We start from the raw sequence: 15,002 nt of genomic DNA, 5'->3' as shown, positions 1-15,002 counted from the left end.
TGCACTTGCTTGCTACAGGGAGATTTACAATGAAAAGAAAAGGAAATCTGAGCAGTCTGAATTGAACATATATTTTAAGAAGTCCGCCACTGCTGCCTCACGCCCCACCAGTGCTGCCTCTTCACTCCCTAAAGATGATCCAATACCTTCATTAAGCGAGTATGTTAGCCTGTCTGAAGAAAGCAAACTTGATGACCCACCCAGCCCTGTCTCCTCCTCTGCTTCATCCAATTAATGTAGTCTCCATGCTTAATTAAAAAATTATTGAGGCCCCGTGTGCATTCAGCTGACTACATTAAAGGTAAGTGCACAGTAACACTTTATTCATTTTTCATTGTTAATTACTTTTACTGTACTGTATTTCATTGTAGAATTTCTATGTATTATTTTTGCCTTTTCGACTTATGACCTGGTCGTCGGGGCGGAACCCCATCGTTAGTTGAGGAGAGACTGTATACTGTGTGTGTGTGTATATATATATATATATATATATATATATATATATATATATATATATATATATATATATATATATATATATATATATATATATATATATATATATATATATATATATATACTTCATTTTTAGTCCATATAACACGCGGACTTTGAACATATAATCAACGACCTCACCAGCAAGGAATCGAACCCTCGACCTACTGGGTGTGACTAGGGAACGCTTACCGGCTAGGCCACAAGGACACTAAAAGCAGTTCTAGACTCTGTTATATTTCACACAAAGCCTGTTCATCGAGCTGATGGCGCCGTGAACCTCATTGGGAAACTGCCCGTGCCTCTTATGTGGAGTCAGTAGCATTTTACCGAATCCAGCTGGTATGAAACGCGAGGTACATGTATATACTTCATTTTTAGTCCATATAACACGCGGACTTTGAACATATAATCAACGACCTCACCAGCAAGGAATCGAACCTCGACCTACTGGGTGTGACTAAAATGAAGTATATATATGTACTGCTGCTTTCATACCAGCTGGATTCAAAATGCTACTGACACCACATAAGAGGCACGGGCAGTTTCAATGAGGTTCACGGGCGCTATCAGCTCGATGAACAGGCTTTGTGTGAAATATAACAGAGTCTGGGAACTGCTTTTAGGTTCTTGTGGCCCAGCCGGTGCTCTAGTCACACCGGTAGGTCAGGTTCGAGCTCCTTGCTGGTGAGGTCGTGATTATATGTTCAAAGTCCGTGGTATATGGACTCAAAAATATATATATATATATATATATATATATATATATATATATATATATATATATATATATATATATATATATATGTATGTATGTATGTATGTATGTGTATGTATGTATGTATGTATGTATGTATGTATGTATGTATGTATGTATGTATGTATGTATGTATGTATGTATGTATGTATGTATGTGTATGTATGTATGTATGTATGTATGTATGTATGTATGTATGTATGTATGTATGTATGTATGTATGTATGTATGTATGTATGTATGTATGTATGTATGTATGTATGTATGTATGTATATATATATATATATATATATATATATATATATATATATATATATATATATATATACATATATATATATATATATATATATATATATATATATATATATATATATATATATATATATATATATATATATATATATATATATATATATATATATATATATATATATATACAAGTAAACATTGTAGGTGTGTGTGATCCAGGTATATGATAACTACAAGGAAAAGAAACAAAGAAGTTCAAGAACTTTGTAATTCACATCTTCAGGGTGAGTACAGACTAAGGAGACATATAACAAGGCAAATATATACAGTAGAGGAGGGTGAGATCAAGTCTACAATGATCAGGTCACTAGGTAGTGATCCTACTAATTCAAAAACACCACAGCAGTCGGATGGTCAGAGGGTAAGATGACCCAACCTTCTCACCTGGTTGGAAATCTTCTGAATTATGAAATTATCCAGTTTGAACATACCATTACTCAAATTCATGTTGACGGATTCGGTATGTTTAAAGAGACTGGATTCTATAATGTTCCTACTGTTAAGTGAATTACAAGATAATATTGAGGAGGCATTATCCCAGTCAATGCAATGCTTATTATCCCTTAAATGAACAAACAGAGCATTGGATTCCTGGCCTGTCTTAACACTATATTAATGTTGTTTAAGTCTAGTTACAAGATCTTTACCTGTCTGGCCTAAGTAAAACATATTACATTCCTTGCAAGGAACCTTATAAATGCTGCCACCTGTATTGTTGGGGGAGTTCTTGATTAACATTTGTTTAACAGTGCATGAGTTTTTAACTTTCATTGACGTTCCAGGTTTTAGTTGTAAAGGAATTTGAGAGAAATTTTTGTGAAATGGTAATACTAAGAGATTCTTATGGTCATGGGTGGGCTTGGGATCGGTTCTATAAAAAGATTTCTCAAGGACATTTGTCTATAAAGGATCTAGGATACTTAAGGTTTAAGCCAATATTATAGATATAATTATATTCTCATCAATGAATTCCGGCCAAATTCTCAAAGCACGTAAAAACATTGATGAAAATAATGACTGTTTGACTCTATTATGGTGGGCAGAATAATAATGAATGTATGAACACACATTAGTAGGTTTCCTATAAATACTGAACTTAAAGGTGTTACTCATTCTGTGGATCAGACAGTCTAGTAAAGCAATTTACAGTCATGCTCTAACCAGGTGAGAAGGTTGGGTCATCTTACCCTCTGACCTGACCACCGACTGCTGCGGTGTTTTTGAAGATTAGTAGGGTCACTACCTAGTGACCTGATCATTGTGGACTTGATCTCACCCTCCATTACTGTATATATATGCCTTGTTATGTATGTCTCCTTAGTCTGTATCACCTGCATTCCGGCTCTAACGCACTGTGCCTTGCCAGAACCTCACGTGCTCAAATTACGCTGCATGTAACCCATTACGCGGAGAGTGTCCGGGCGACGCTATTTTTTAGATTCGCCCCACCCGCCCGTCTGCCTGTGCTGCTCGCCCTCCTCCCTCCCTCCTGGGTAAGCGGGCGTAAGGTTATGCAGTGTGTGTCTTTGTTATGTTATCACTGACGCCATATGACGATCAGACCTGTGATTGGCCATGCATCCCTACTCTGCTGCTAGCGTGAATTGGCTAAAAGTATTATGATGTGTCCACCGGGAGGGGGGGAGGGAGGAAAGACGCTTGACCTAGCCGCAGTTTCATCCCTCAAGGCCACACCGTAAACGCCAAGATCCATTGTTCCAGAATGGTTTCCGCCGACCACCACCCCAGAGAGAAACCTTTCATTACCTGGACCCAGCGGCACTAAGCCAAAGAAGCACGACGCCTTTAAGCAACGAGGTGAAGTATACCATCATCCAAGAGTTGAGAAAGAACAAGGCAGGTTGATTTACGCCAGCATGGTGTGAATGAATCTACGATTCAACAATAAAGGATGCAGCCAAGACAAAGCGAGCACATGAAGATCACAAAGTCTACAGTTTTATGATCAAGTATTTTCACAACCAGGTGCTTCTCAAGACAGAAAAATTACTTGTGAGGTAATTTCGGCCAGGGCGCGACGGAACATGGCGGCCGACACGCCGCTTCTGTTAAGGACTATGCACGAACTGTACATCGCAGTGGCACGAAGATGGGAATTACAGAGCCCAAACCCTTAATGCTTCCTCTGGGTGGTTACAGAGGTTTAAGATCTGAACAAGATCACCAATATAAACATTGGTGGTGAAGAAGCTGCGCTGATCGTTATGCTCGAATTTCTGTTTTTACGTGAGATTATGGAGGAAGGACAGTACAGTGATCTACTCGGTGTTTAACATGGACGAATCTGGTCTTTTTCTGGAAAAAGCTACCTTCCAAGTCCTTCGCTAGAAGAATGCCAGCAGGATTCAGTGAAGATGGAATGAACGACCGTCCCGGTTTACCACCAATGCCTCCGCACCTGTAGCCTGTTATCGGTGATCCACACAGCACGCAGTCAAGACGCCTACAAAACCATGGACATGACCAAGTTAAATGTCCACTGGCTGACCGCGACGAAGCGGATATTCTCTACACTGTCCTCTCCTGGTTTGATGACTGTTTGTTCCGATGTAAAAAAATTCTGGAGCGACAGAATGTGCCATTCAATATTTTGTTGCTGCTGGACAACGACCAGGACACCCCTACTGTTAGATCGCCACCCCAACGAAAAGTGGTCTTCCTTCCTCCCAACACTACGTCTATATTACAGCCCATGGACCAAGAGTTAATCTGTAATGTAAAAGCTGCATTCTCAACAAAAACCAGCTCTGAATCGACTACACCAACACCAGGAAGAGTTATGAACCTGAGTGACACCACCAGAAAGCAAGAGCGAAGAAGATGAGGATCAACAGTTGAACAGCAAAAATACTCTTCAAACAATTCTGAGAGTATTTAACATCAAGAAAGCTGTGGACTTTGGTGGAGTCATGGATCAGCTGTCTATTGCTACAATTGTCACGCATGGAGACATGTGTTGCATGGAATACCAGGTGAGAGGAGGAGCCAATCTGTGACTGGTGAGGTTCAGAATGTTGCAGTAGCAGTGGACCTTGCAGAGAAGCTGCGAGACTGTTGCAGTTCTAGGCTTCTCCGAGACTACCAACGACGACATCCTGGAGGTGATCGAGATCCTGAAGTGACTGCCGACCAGATGTTGGAAGAAGAACACGCCAGTGAAGAGGAGGAAGAAAGGCGTCATTCAAGAACATAGTTTAAGCTCGTAGTGATATTAAGGATGCCATGGAGTGTGCAGAGAAGAAGTCCTCTTTCCGCGACAATGACGCATAACCGCCATGAAGTCTCTACTCGCTGGTGCAGGATTTTTCCATCCCTTTTCTATATATATATATATATATATATATATATATATATATATATATATATATATATATATATATATATATATATATATATATATATATATATATATATATATATATATATATATATATATATATAGTCAACCTCACTTTACGCGTTAATGTAACCTAGGTCCTCGGAAAGTGAGAAACGCTGTAGTGAATAACATAACATATGGGATTATATATATATATATATATATATATATATATATATATATATATATATATATAGTTAACCCTCACTTTTACGCTAAGTTAATGTAACCTCGCAGGGTCCTCGAAAGTGGAGAAACGCTTAAAGTGAATAACATAACATATGGATTAATTGAAATAGAGTCCTATTTATCCCTCAAACTCCACTTTTTGACTCTATTAATACAACTATGTTGTAGTAAAATTTATCTAACTCTTTATGATGGTATGAAAAACAAGTAATATAGAAGAGGTTAGTTAGAAAAATAAAGGTTAAATATAGGAAAAATAAGTAGTTTAGAAAACTAAGTTATGTGGAACACTTACGGTAGTAGAAGAGATGGGCAGTACACGGGATGGAGGCTGGACTAGCAGAGGGCAGATTATCGGCCCTCAGGTGAATCACTATTACTAGGCAGAATCACCATCATCGTCACTTACAGTTGTCAGGGCTTCCTGACAAATCCTCAAAGTCATCTTCTACTGTCACCATCACTGGCTTGGGCTGGCTGGGCGTGGGTTATGGGTGAAGAAAATTGTTATGATTTGGCTGATGCTGGCGTTGATGTTGTCGTGATACACCCTACGTAGGGCTCCATAGTCTGCAAATAGCTAGTGAAAATTTCATACCTGTTTAAGGCCAGGGCTATTTGAAAGGAGGAGCTTTGGCTTTCTCGATACACTGAGCGGCACCCCTAACATTACTAGGATAAGTGTTGTTCTTTCTTGGGATGACGACCACCTCCCTCTCTTCACTGACGCCGCCATCATCATCATCTACCATCTCCTCGGTAGCTGCATCAGGTTCCCATTATCACCTCCAGGATGTCGCCGCTGGTGGTCTCGGAGAAGTAACCTGTAACAGTTCGCGAGTTTCTCTGGCAAGGTCCACCGTTACCGCAACAGTCTGAACTCTCACCAGTCACAGATTGACTCCTCCTTCCTCACCTGGTATTCCATGCAACACATGTCTCCTATGACGAATTGTAGCAATAGACAGCTGATCCCATGACTCCACCAAGAAGTCCATACAGCTTTGATAGTTAAATACTTCCAGAATTGTTTGAACAGGCTTATTGCTGTGCCAACTGTTGATCCTCATCTTCTTTCGGGCTTGCTATCGGTGGTGGTGTCACTCCAGGTTGGCGCAATCCTTCCTTGGTGTTGGTGTAGTCGCCTGTGAGTTTAATTTTTCAGAGAGAATGGTGCTTACATTACAGATTAACTCTCTGTCCGGCGGGCCGTGGGTCATAGACGTATGTTATGAAGGAAGCATCACTTTGATGTTAGTGAACATCTAACAGTAGGCGAGTGTCCTGCGCGCTGTCCAGCAGCAACAAAATCTTGAATGGCACACTTGTTGCTCACAGAATTTCTTCACATCGGGAAACAAAAACAGTCATCAAAACCAGAGAGACAGTGTAGAGAACATCCACTTTACGCGGCGGTCACAGTGGGACATTTAGCTGGTTTCATATCCGGTAAGCAGGTATGCGCGGCGGTTTTACACTGTAAAAATTAAGCAACTTGAGCTATCAGTACCGGAGGCATTGCGGTAACAAGACGGTGATGCGTCCTTCTGCATCTTCCGCCCTCAATCTTGCTGCTGGCATTCTTTACAACGGCGAATTGGAAGGTAGCTTTTTCCAGAAAAGACCAGATTCGGCCCATGCTAAACACCTGGTTGTCGGTGTACTGTCCTTCCTCCATAATTCCAAACGGAGGAAATTCCCTAGCTGCAGCACGGTCAGCACCGCTTCTTCACCACCAATGTTTATATATTGGTGATCTTGTTCCGATCAAACCCCCAGAATTCACTGCCATGTACAGTTCACGCATGTAGTCCTTAACAGAGCGCCAAGGTCGACCGCCATGTTCCGCCTGATGAACAAGCACCTTCACAAGTAATTTTTTCTGGTTCGAGAAGCACCGTGGTCGTAAAAATATTGATCATACACTCTGTAGACTTAGGTGATCTTCTATGTGCCTTTATCTTGGCTGTATCCTTTCTTTATTGTTTGAACGAGATTCATTCACACCATGCTGATGCCGCTAACCAATCCTGCCTTGTTCCTTTTCTCCAACTCTTGGATGATGGTATACTTCACCTCGCTGCTTAAGAACGCCGGTTCTTTTGGCTTAGTGTCACAACCAGTGGTTGCCTTCTGGGGTGGTGAACCGCGGAAGCCATTTTAGAGAACAATGGATGCACGCTACACGGTCTGGCGGAGGATGTGAAACTGGGCGCGTGCTAGGGTCAAGGATCGTCTTCCTCCCTCCCCCTCCCCCGGTGGACACGCAACATTTCTTAGCCACTCACAGCCAGCAGGGGGGATGCATGGCCAATCACAGTCCGGGACACGCCATATGACGCTAGTGAGGAACAAGAATAAAGACACACACACTGCGCAACCCACTGCTAGCTGCTTGCCCAAGCGGGAGGAGGAGGGAGAGGCGAGGCGAGAGCACAGGCAGGCAGGCAGGCGGGTGGGGCGAATCTAAAAATAGCGTCGCGCCGGACACTCTCCGCGTAATGGGGTTCACGCACCGCGTAATGTGAGCACGTTAGGTTCTGGCAGGGCACCGCGTAACGTGAATGTGGGACCGCGTAAGTGAGGGTTGACTGTGTATATATATATATATATATATATATATATATATATATATATATATATATTGATAAAATCACACAGGAAAAGGGAAACATCATCATGTCCATATATATATGTATATATATATATATATATATATATATATATATATATATATATATATATATATATATATATATATATATATATATATATATATATATATATATACACACACACACACACACACAGTCATGCGCCGGTTAATGTCCAACTGAACAAAGTCCGATCGCATATACAGTACATCCGTGGCAAAAATAAAAATAAAAAATCACTTCCGTGACGCCTGCTGGACCACCACTCCACGACCCCCTGACGGAGACACGATGATCCTTCCCAAACTGGCCAGATATTATGTGTTAAAGGAATATCCTTCCTTAGACTTTAGTAAGCATTTGCCTCCAGGTGTAATGTTAACCTACATCTATTGAGGATAAAATCTTTCACCTACAAATTGACAATAACACATTTGCTGTAATCAGTTATATATAGTTGCCTCAACAATTGCAACCCCAGTTGCAATTGGGGTTACAATTTCAAATTCTGTGTCATTACTAAGGAATAATGAAGTCTCTGGTGCACTGCACTCTAAGATTAAGAGAAAACGGACTCAGGCGTCCTGAAGCGAGAGAAAACGGACTCATATAATGGGGGACACAAGCACTCACACTTGCCACTCATACTGACAGACTTGGCTCTCACTTACTTGACAAGTTTTACCAACCATTAGTTGTGTACGTTATCAAGTGAATTTGGTCAATATTGTACAGCACAAGTACACTGCAATACAGTGGTCCCTCGGTTAACAATGGACCTAGTGTAAACCTGTATTGTACGTGTACTAAATGATTACAGAACTAAAATTGTTATGTCTATTGCAAATATAGATTGTTTATACAGGTATTCAAATACATCACTATCTTACAAGAATCCCAGCAATGTAAGTTATATTCACCCAGGTCGTTTGGATGGCAAATTATGAGAAGAGCTTAGTCACTCTTAAGGAATGGTAAATAACCACACAGGCCTTCAGCGCCAACTGTCAAATCTTATCTCAAAAAAATAAACAAACACCAGACACTCTGTCACCTCACCTCCCTCCGCCCCCCCTGCTCCACCCCTCTCCCCCCCTCTCCCCACGCTCGCTGGCTACCTCCCTCCTTGCCTCCCTCCTTGTGTTCCCAGACAAAAGATTGGTGATTTCTTTATGCTTTAAGGTGTTTATTTTATATAATATTTCAGACTATAGTTAGGATAATATAATGTGCATTGCTGAAATCCTTGCAAGACAGAGATTAATTTGAATATAAACGTCATATATTTTGCTCAAGATATAAAAAATGTAGTACAATAATGTACAATACTGTAGTACATTTTATAATATATAGTTTTTCAACTGTACTTTTGGGTAGATTTACATAAATTTCTTCATTTATTTTCATCCATTTACATGCACACACCACACTAAAAGAAACGTAAAAGAAATACAGTACATGACTTTAGTGCAAAGCTGGAGTGTACATGTACTAATTTGATTACGGTACAAAACTTGTTATGTCTAGTGCAAATTACAGCATGTTTATATTCAAATTAATCAGTATCTTACAAGAATCCCAGCAATGTAAATTATATTCTCCCAGGTCATTGCACTGGAATTTTAAAATGAGAGAAGCTTAGTAGGACTGTTAAATAAACACACAAAGACCTTCGGCTCAAACTGTCAAACATATTACCTCAACCCCCCCACCCCTTGCTGGCTGGCTGGCTCTGTCCCTCCTCCCTCCCTCCCTCCTCCTCCTCCCTCCCTCCCTCCCTCCCTCCCTCCCTCCCCCTCCCCCAGCCAGGGTTTTAGGCTTACAGTTTTTATCTTGTATAATATCTCAGACTAAAGTTAGGAGATTATAATTTGCATTGCTGGAATCCTTGTAAGACAGCCAATAATTTGAATATAAACGTCATATATTTTGCTGAAGAGATAAAAATTGTTGTACATTTGTGTACAGTACTGTAGTACATTTTATAATATAAAGTTTTTCAACTGTAATTTTGGGTAGATTTACATAAATTTCTTAATTTATTTTCATCCATTTACATGCACACACCATACTAAAAGAAACGTAAAAGAAAAAATTAATTAGTGCAAAGCTGGAGTGTACATGTACTAATTTGATTATGGTACTAAAATTGTTATGTCTAGTGCAAATTATAGCATGTTTATATTTAAATTAATCAGTATCTTACAAGAATCCCAGCAATGTAAATTATATTCACTCAGGTCATTTCACTGGCTTTTTATAAGAGAGAAGCTTAGTCACTTAAGAACTGATAAATATACACGCGTTAGACCTGGGCCTGTGCCAACTGTCAAACGTACTACCTCCCCTCCCCTTTGTAATTCCCTTTAAAATGGCTGGCTAGCTTAAAAGTGAGAGTTTTGTGGTGCTGAGAAGAAAAAGAGACATCCATTTTAGATTTTCCATGTATTATTTTCGCCTTTTCGACTTACAACCAATTCGACTTGCGACCTGGTCGTCGGGACGGAACCTTGTCGTAAGTCGAGGAGAGACTGTAGTGAGAAGGAAATATAAAAATTGAAAATTCATATAAGCGAATTTTTTGTATCGAACGTTCGTAAAGTGAGGGAGACCTGTACTACATTATGTTCTCCAGTAAAGTTTAAATTTAATACAATTGCATTTGGTTTGTTGTTTGTTATATTTAATACATTATTAGAGGGTTAGGCAGTGTATGATTACAAATGCATTTGGTATATTATATACTGTAGTTAGTTGTATCCAAACAATAGGCTTTAGTCTTTTGTGTATTGTATAAATGCAGTACTGTATCATGCGTTGAGTGTTTCAATAATACAATAACGTGTGGTTTCTTATTTTGTATTTACAACAGTTTATGGTTGCACTGCTCACCTCTTTTTCTAAAGGACCTCACCCATGCTCAGTTCATTCTGTCAGTTGGACTTTGGAATTCCAGTTTGTGCAAACTGTTCATTCCGACTGAACTTATTGGCTTCATTCCGTTGTGGATTTGTCAGGAACAAGATATGAAGATATGGCGTCTCCACTCAGTGACGATGAACTGAACCTGTTGGGCTTGTGTGTTGTGGCTCTGTCCAGAAAAAAGAAAAAGATCACAAGAAAGCGATGGGCAAAGAATTGCTTTCTCAGAAGAGAACAACTTACAAATACTGCTCTTCTGAGTGAAATGAGAGTAGAGCCTGGAGACTTGTTTAAATATCTGAGGATGGATGAAGGTACATATTTTCAACTTTTGTCACTGGTTACTCCAATGATAGAAAAACAAGATACATGCATGAGGAGAGCAATAACACCTCATGAAAGACTGTCAGCTACATTAAGGTTTCTAGCTAGTGGACAATCCTATGAAGATTTGAAATCTTCGGTTGCAATCTCTTCCTCGGCACTCAGTCAGATTATTCCTGAAACTTGCCTCGCAATTTGGAATACATTAAAAAAGGATTTTATGAAAGTAAGTAAATCAGGCTTATTGTATTTCCTTTATTTGTTCATGAGCCCTATGTATATAACCGTTCTTAGCAGTAGTCATAAATGAGAAAAAATAAAACACTGTGAAACATTAATATATAATTATGACATACATTTAAGTGTTTACTTTCTTAAATAATGAAAATATTGCCAGTAAACTTAACTCATTCATATTACAGTACTGTATTACATTTTTCTTTCATGTGCTGCCTACCGCCAGAATTTTGTTCATGCAAATTGTTTAGCGGTACGATTAATTGGAGTTTATTTCAGTTTCCAGACAGTGAAGATGAATGGAAACAAATAGCCAATGAATACCATGAAAAGTGGAACTTCCCAAATTGCTTGGGAGCTGTGGGTGGAAAACATGTGGCAATAGTTCCACCAAATGGAGCTGGCTCTGACTACTTCAACTACAGAGGAAGTCATAGCTTAGTGCTAATGGCGATTGTCAATGCCAAATACGAGTTCATTATGTGTGATTTTGGAACCAATGGACATGTGCCCGATGGTGGAGTGATGGAAAATACAGCATTTTATAGGAGACTGTGTGACAATAACTTGAAAATACCACCAGGTAGAAAACCCAAAAATTCCATGTCTGTGCTTCCATTTGTTTTTGTTGGTGATGAAGCATTTGCCCTTCGTAAAGATTTTATGTCACCGTTCAGTCAGGGTGAGTTGACTCATGATCGTAGAGTCTTTAACTACAGAGTGTCAAGAGCCCATCATGTAGTTGAAAATGTGTTTGGCATTATGTCTTCTCGATTCAAAATTTTCACTAAACCGATTAATTTGAATTTAGAAAACATAGATGTAGTTGTTTTGGCCTGTTGCATTTTGCATAATTATTTGCAAAGATCAGTTGGTGATTTATATGCTTTAATTGACCAATGTGACAATGTTGCTGGCACTGTGCCAAGTACAGATGAATCTACTGTCTTTGATCTGGAAAGAAGACACAACAGGCAGTGTAGTAAACAGGCTGAGGAAGTGCGAGAAATGTTCATGCAATATTTCACCAGGGATGGTGCAATGTCATGTCAGGAGCGTATGATATATCAAGATTGATGATTCACTTTGTGACTTTGTAATCTCCATCATCATTAATGTTTTATAGCAATTACCTGATGGTAACTCTCCATGCTACACAGTCTCTTGCAGCCTTTTGTCAGGTTCTTAACTGTCATTTTAACAGCCTCTCCTCATCTCATTCTTGACCTACCACTGATCCCCCCACATTTAGGCTCATGCATTTTTGCCAAATTGGTCACATTCTTTTTCTCCACATGCCCAAATCATCTCGGCTTAATTATGCAAAAAATCACCAAAATAGTAAAGTAGTGTACAGTACTCTCAATACTCAACTGCCCTAATAGCTATGAACAGCATTTCTTTTCTTGCACATTCACCTCACCATTCTCATTTGAGCTCACTCAAGCATATGTATATCATCCTCTTGACATCTCTCATGGTCTTTCTATGCAGGTTGCATCGCCAAGTGTTCCCTGACCCCTCCCGCTCAGCCATATCTCTCACTGAGAGCACCCCTTCTATAAGCAGAAATGCTGGAATAGTGGACCAGACCTATCAACCACCCAAGTTCTTCCCTCTAGCCTCGTGGGCTGGCAGATGCATTTCTAAGGGTGCATTTTAGGTCTGGATCACTCTACCCAATGTTTTTAAAATAGAAAAATCTTTCCTGTTAACAACACAACCAGGGGCAGATTAAGTGTACTTGGGGCCTGAGGCTAATTCTGTTTGGGGCCCTTTTCAAAAATTTATGCATTTTTTTAACACTATACACAGGCTTGGTTATCATAATACTTGTAGTACTGTATATGGAATTTGGTAAAGAATATAAACAAAACATAAAATTACTTTACCACTGTATTTTTAATTTGCTAAAAGTGAATAAAACTAGTTGGAATATAATGTTAGAGGCAAATAAAACATAACAAAAATTAAAGAGATTTCCATTTCTGGACTAATTTTTTAACTTTTTAACTTTTTCACCTTTTGAGCTTTCTAGTTTGCAAAATCTCCAATTAATAGACCCTCGATAAATCGGACTAAAGAAAATCAGTTGTTGTTATGTTAGTACTGTACTGCACTTCAACAACTAAGGTTTATAAGTGTATAACAAGGTTATTAAAAAATATTACATTAACACTAAAAAATATGAAACAGAACTCTCTGGGTAAAGTGTTGTATGTATGCAGCCACAGAATTTGTCTTATGAATAAAGAGAAAACTGTATACTATACAGTACTATAAAGATAAAAATAAGAACAAATAAGTGTTGGAGTATATTGTATGTGGAAGAAGAGTGTATATCTGGGAGCAGCTAGCAGAGGGGAGGGGAGGTGAAGGAGGTAGCATGGGTGGATGGATTCCTCCCCTTCTCTCGCCCAAGATTCCTTCAACACTTCTTTATGCAATTTCACCATAATTGTCAGATAATTTAGGATCATTTGATGCTAGGTTGAAAAAATATTATCCTCGAAGAATCAGCTTTCCTGAGAAAAGAATCCCTAACTCAACACCATAAGTCATTTGTTTACAAAGGGCAGACAGCTGATAAGTATAAGGCAGCAGCAGCACACCAGGCACTTTCCTCCAAACATGTTGCCCATTTTGCTAGCTGCTGGCTTGACGGCACAGCAAATAGCAGGATTTTTTGCTGTTGCGAAAAATGGACCGGTTTGGCGGGGATCTTTGCTGGCCGGATTAGTGCTCAAATGACCTTCCTATAATTTCAAGTAAAAATTGATGAAACAATAATAATTTAAAATATAACACATAAACAGTGACATACATTTATTTATATGTCAGTTAAAACTTCTTTGGTATTATTAAATCATTATTCAGGGTCTTCTTTGAACAGTCAACCACCGCCACTCATTTCACGATGCACCCGTTGCCTTTTCTTTAGCTTTTGTAGGCACCTCGCTAGCTTCAGTAATTTATGAATTATAGCACAATCCTGCAAGGCCTTGGCTGTAGTAACGGTATCCATGGCGAATCTCATCTTGATGTTTTTTTGTTGCTTCCGTTGCGTTGGGCAGATGCACAAACACAACATCCCAGTGTAACGTTAAACTTCTCCTTGTTTTGCTGGCTGGACCATGTTTGCCAAACGTGTTTGGAGGAAAGTTCCCAGTGAGCTGCTGCCTTTAGCTGCTTACCACAGTGTCTGTTTTTAACACTTAATAAATTAGCACAGTGCAGCAGTGTATTTATCATCACTTAATAAATACTATTGTAGTGTATTTATCACCACTTAATAAATATTATTGTAGTGTATTTATCGTCACTTAATAAGTAATATTGTAGTGTATAGTATTATGCATTTGCTTATACCCTGGTTTATTCATTAATCAGTTAAGTGTACCAGTAGCCAAATTGAGTCATCATGTATCACTCAAAGGTAGTAAATAACATTGTTAGGATGGTATCTTCTATCAAATACTATATATAGTGCTATAGTTACTGCAAGCTCTCACACGAACACATCTTGAGTAAATAACCTTCTGATACAACTTATCCTTTTATTTTTAAGTTATATTACAAATCACTGTACTGTACATACAGTATTGTATTTTTTCTCTATTACTGAAGATGTTATATTAATCATGATGAACAATAAACCATAAAATGCCAATCATATAAGAATATAATACTGAATCAATAAATAAATAAACC

At 39.0% G+C, this 15,002-nt stretch overlaps 1 protein-coding gene across 1 annotated transcript; it reads left to right on the top strand.

The window, feature by feature from the left end:
- The first annotated feature begins 246 nt into the window (after window positions 1-246).
- LOC121869829 (putative nuclease HARBI1) lies at window positions 247-13,280 on the top strand. Its single transcript, XM_042371403.1, has 3 exons — window positions 247-301; window positions 10,826-11,280; window positions 11,571-13,280. Exons 2-3 carry the CDS (start codon window positions 10,843-10,845, stop codon window positions 12,366-12,368), a joined length of 1,236 nt encoding a protein of 411 aa, XP_042227337.1. The 5' UTR covers window positions 247-301; window positions 10,826-10,842; the 3' UTR covers window positions 12,369-13,280.
- Window positions 13,281-15,002: the final 1,722 nt, after the last annotated feature.

Source organism: Homarus americanus, unplaced genomic scaffold, assembly GCF_018991925.1.
Source record: "Homarus americanus isolate GMGI-L3 unplaced genomic scaffold, GMGI_Hamer_2.0 scaffold32583, whole genome shotgun sequence".
Taxonomy (NCBI): Eukaryota; Metazoa; Arthropoda; class Malacostraca; order Decapoda; family Nephropidae; genus Homarus; species Homarus americanus.
The sequence above is the reverse complement of the archived record's forward strand: the minus strand, read 5'-3'. Positions and strand labels throughout refer to the sequence as shown.

Excerpts from the sequence above, each read along its gene's own strand:
- LOC121869829 (XM_042371403.1), top strand. The coding sequence starts at position 10,843 with ATGGCGTCTCCACTCAGTGACGATGAACTGAACCTGTTGGGCTTGTGT. Across the intron at positions 11,281-11,570 it reads TAAAAAAGGATTTTATGAAA|TTTCCAGACAGTGAAGATGA; the intron begins GTAAGTAAATCA and ends AGTTTATTTCAG.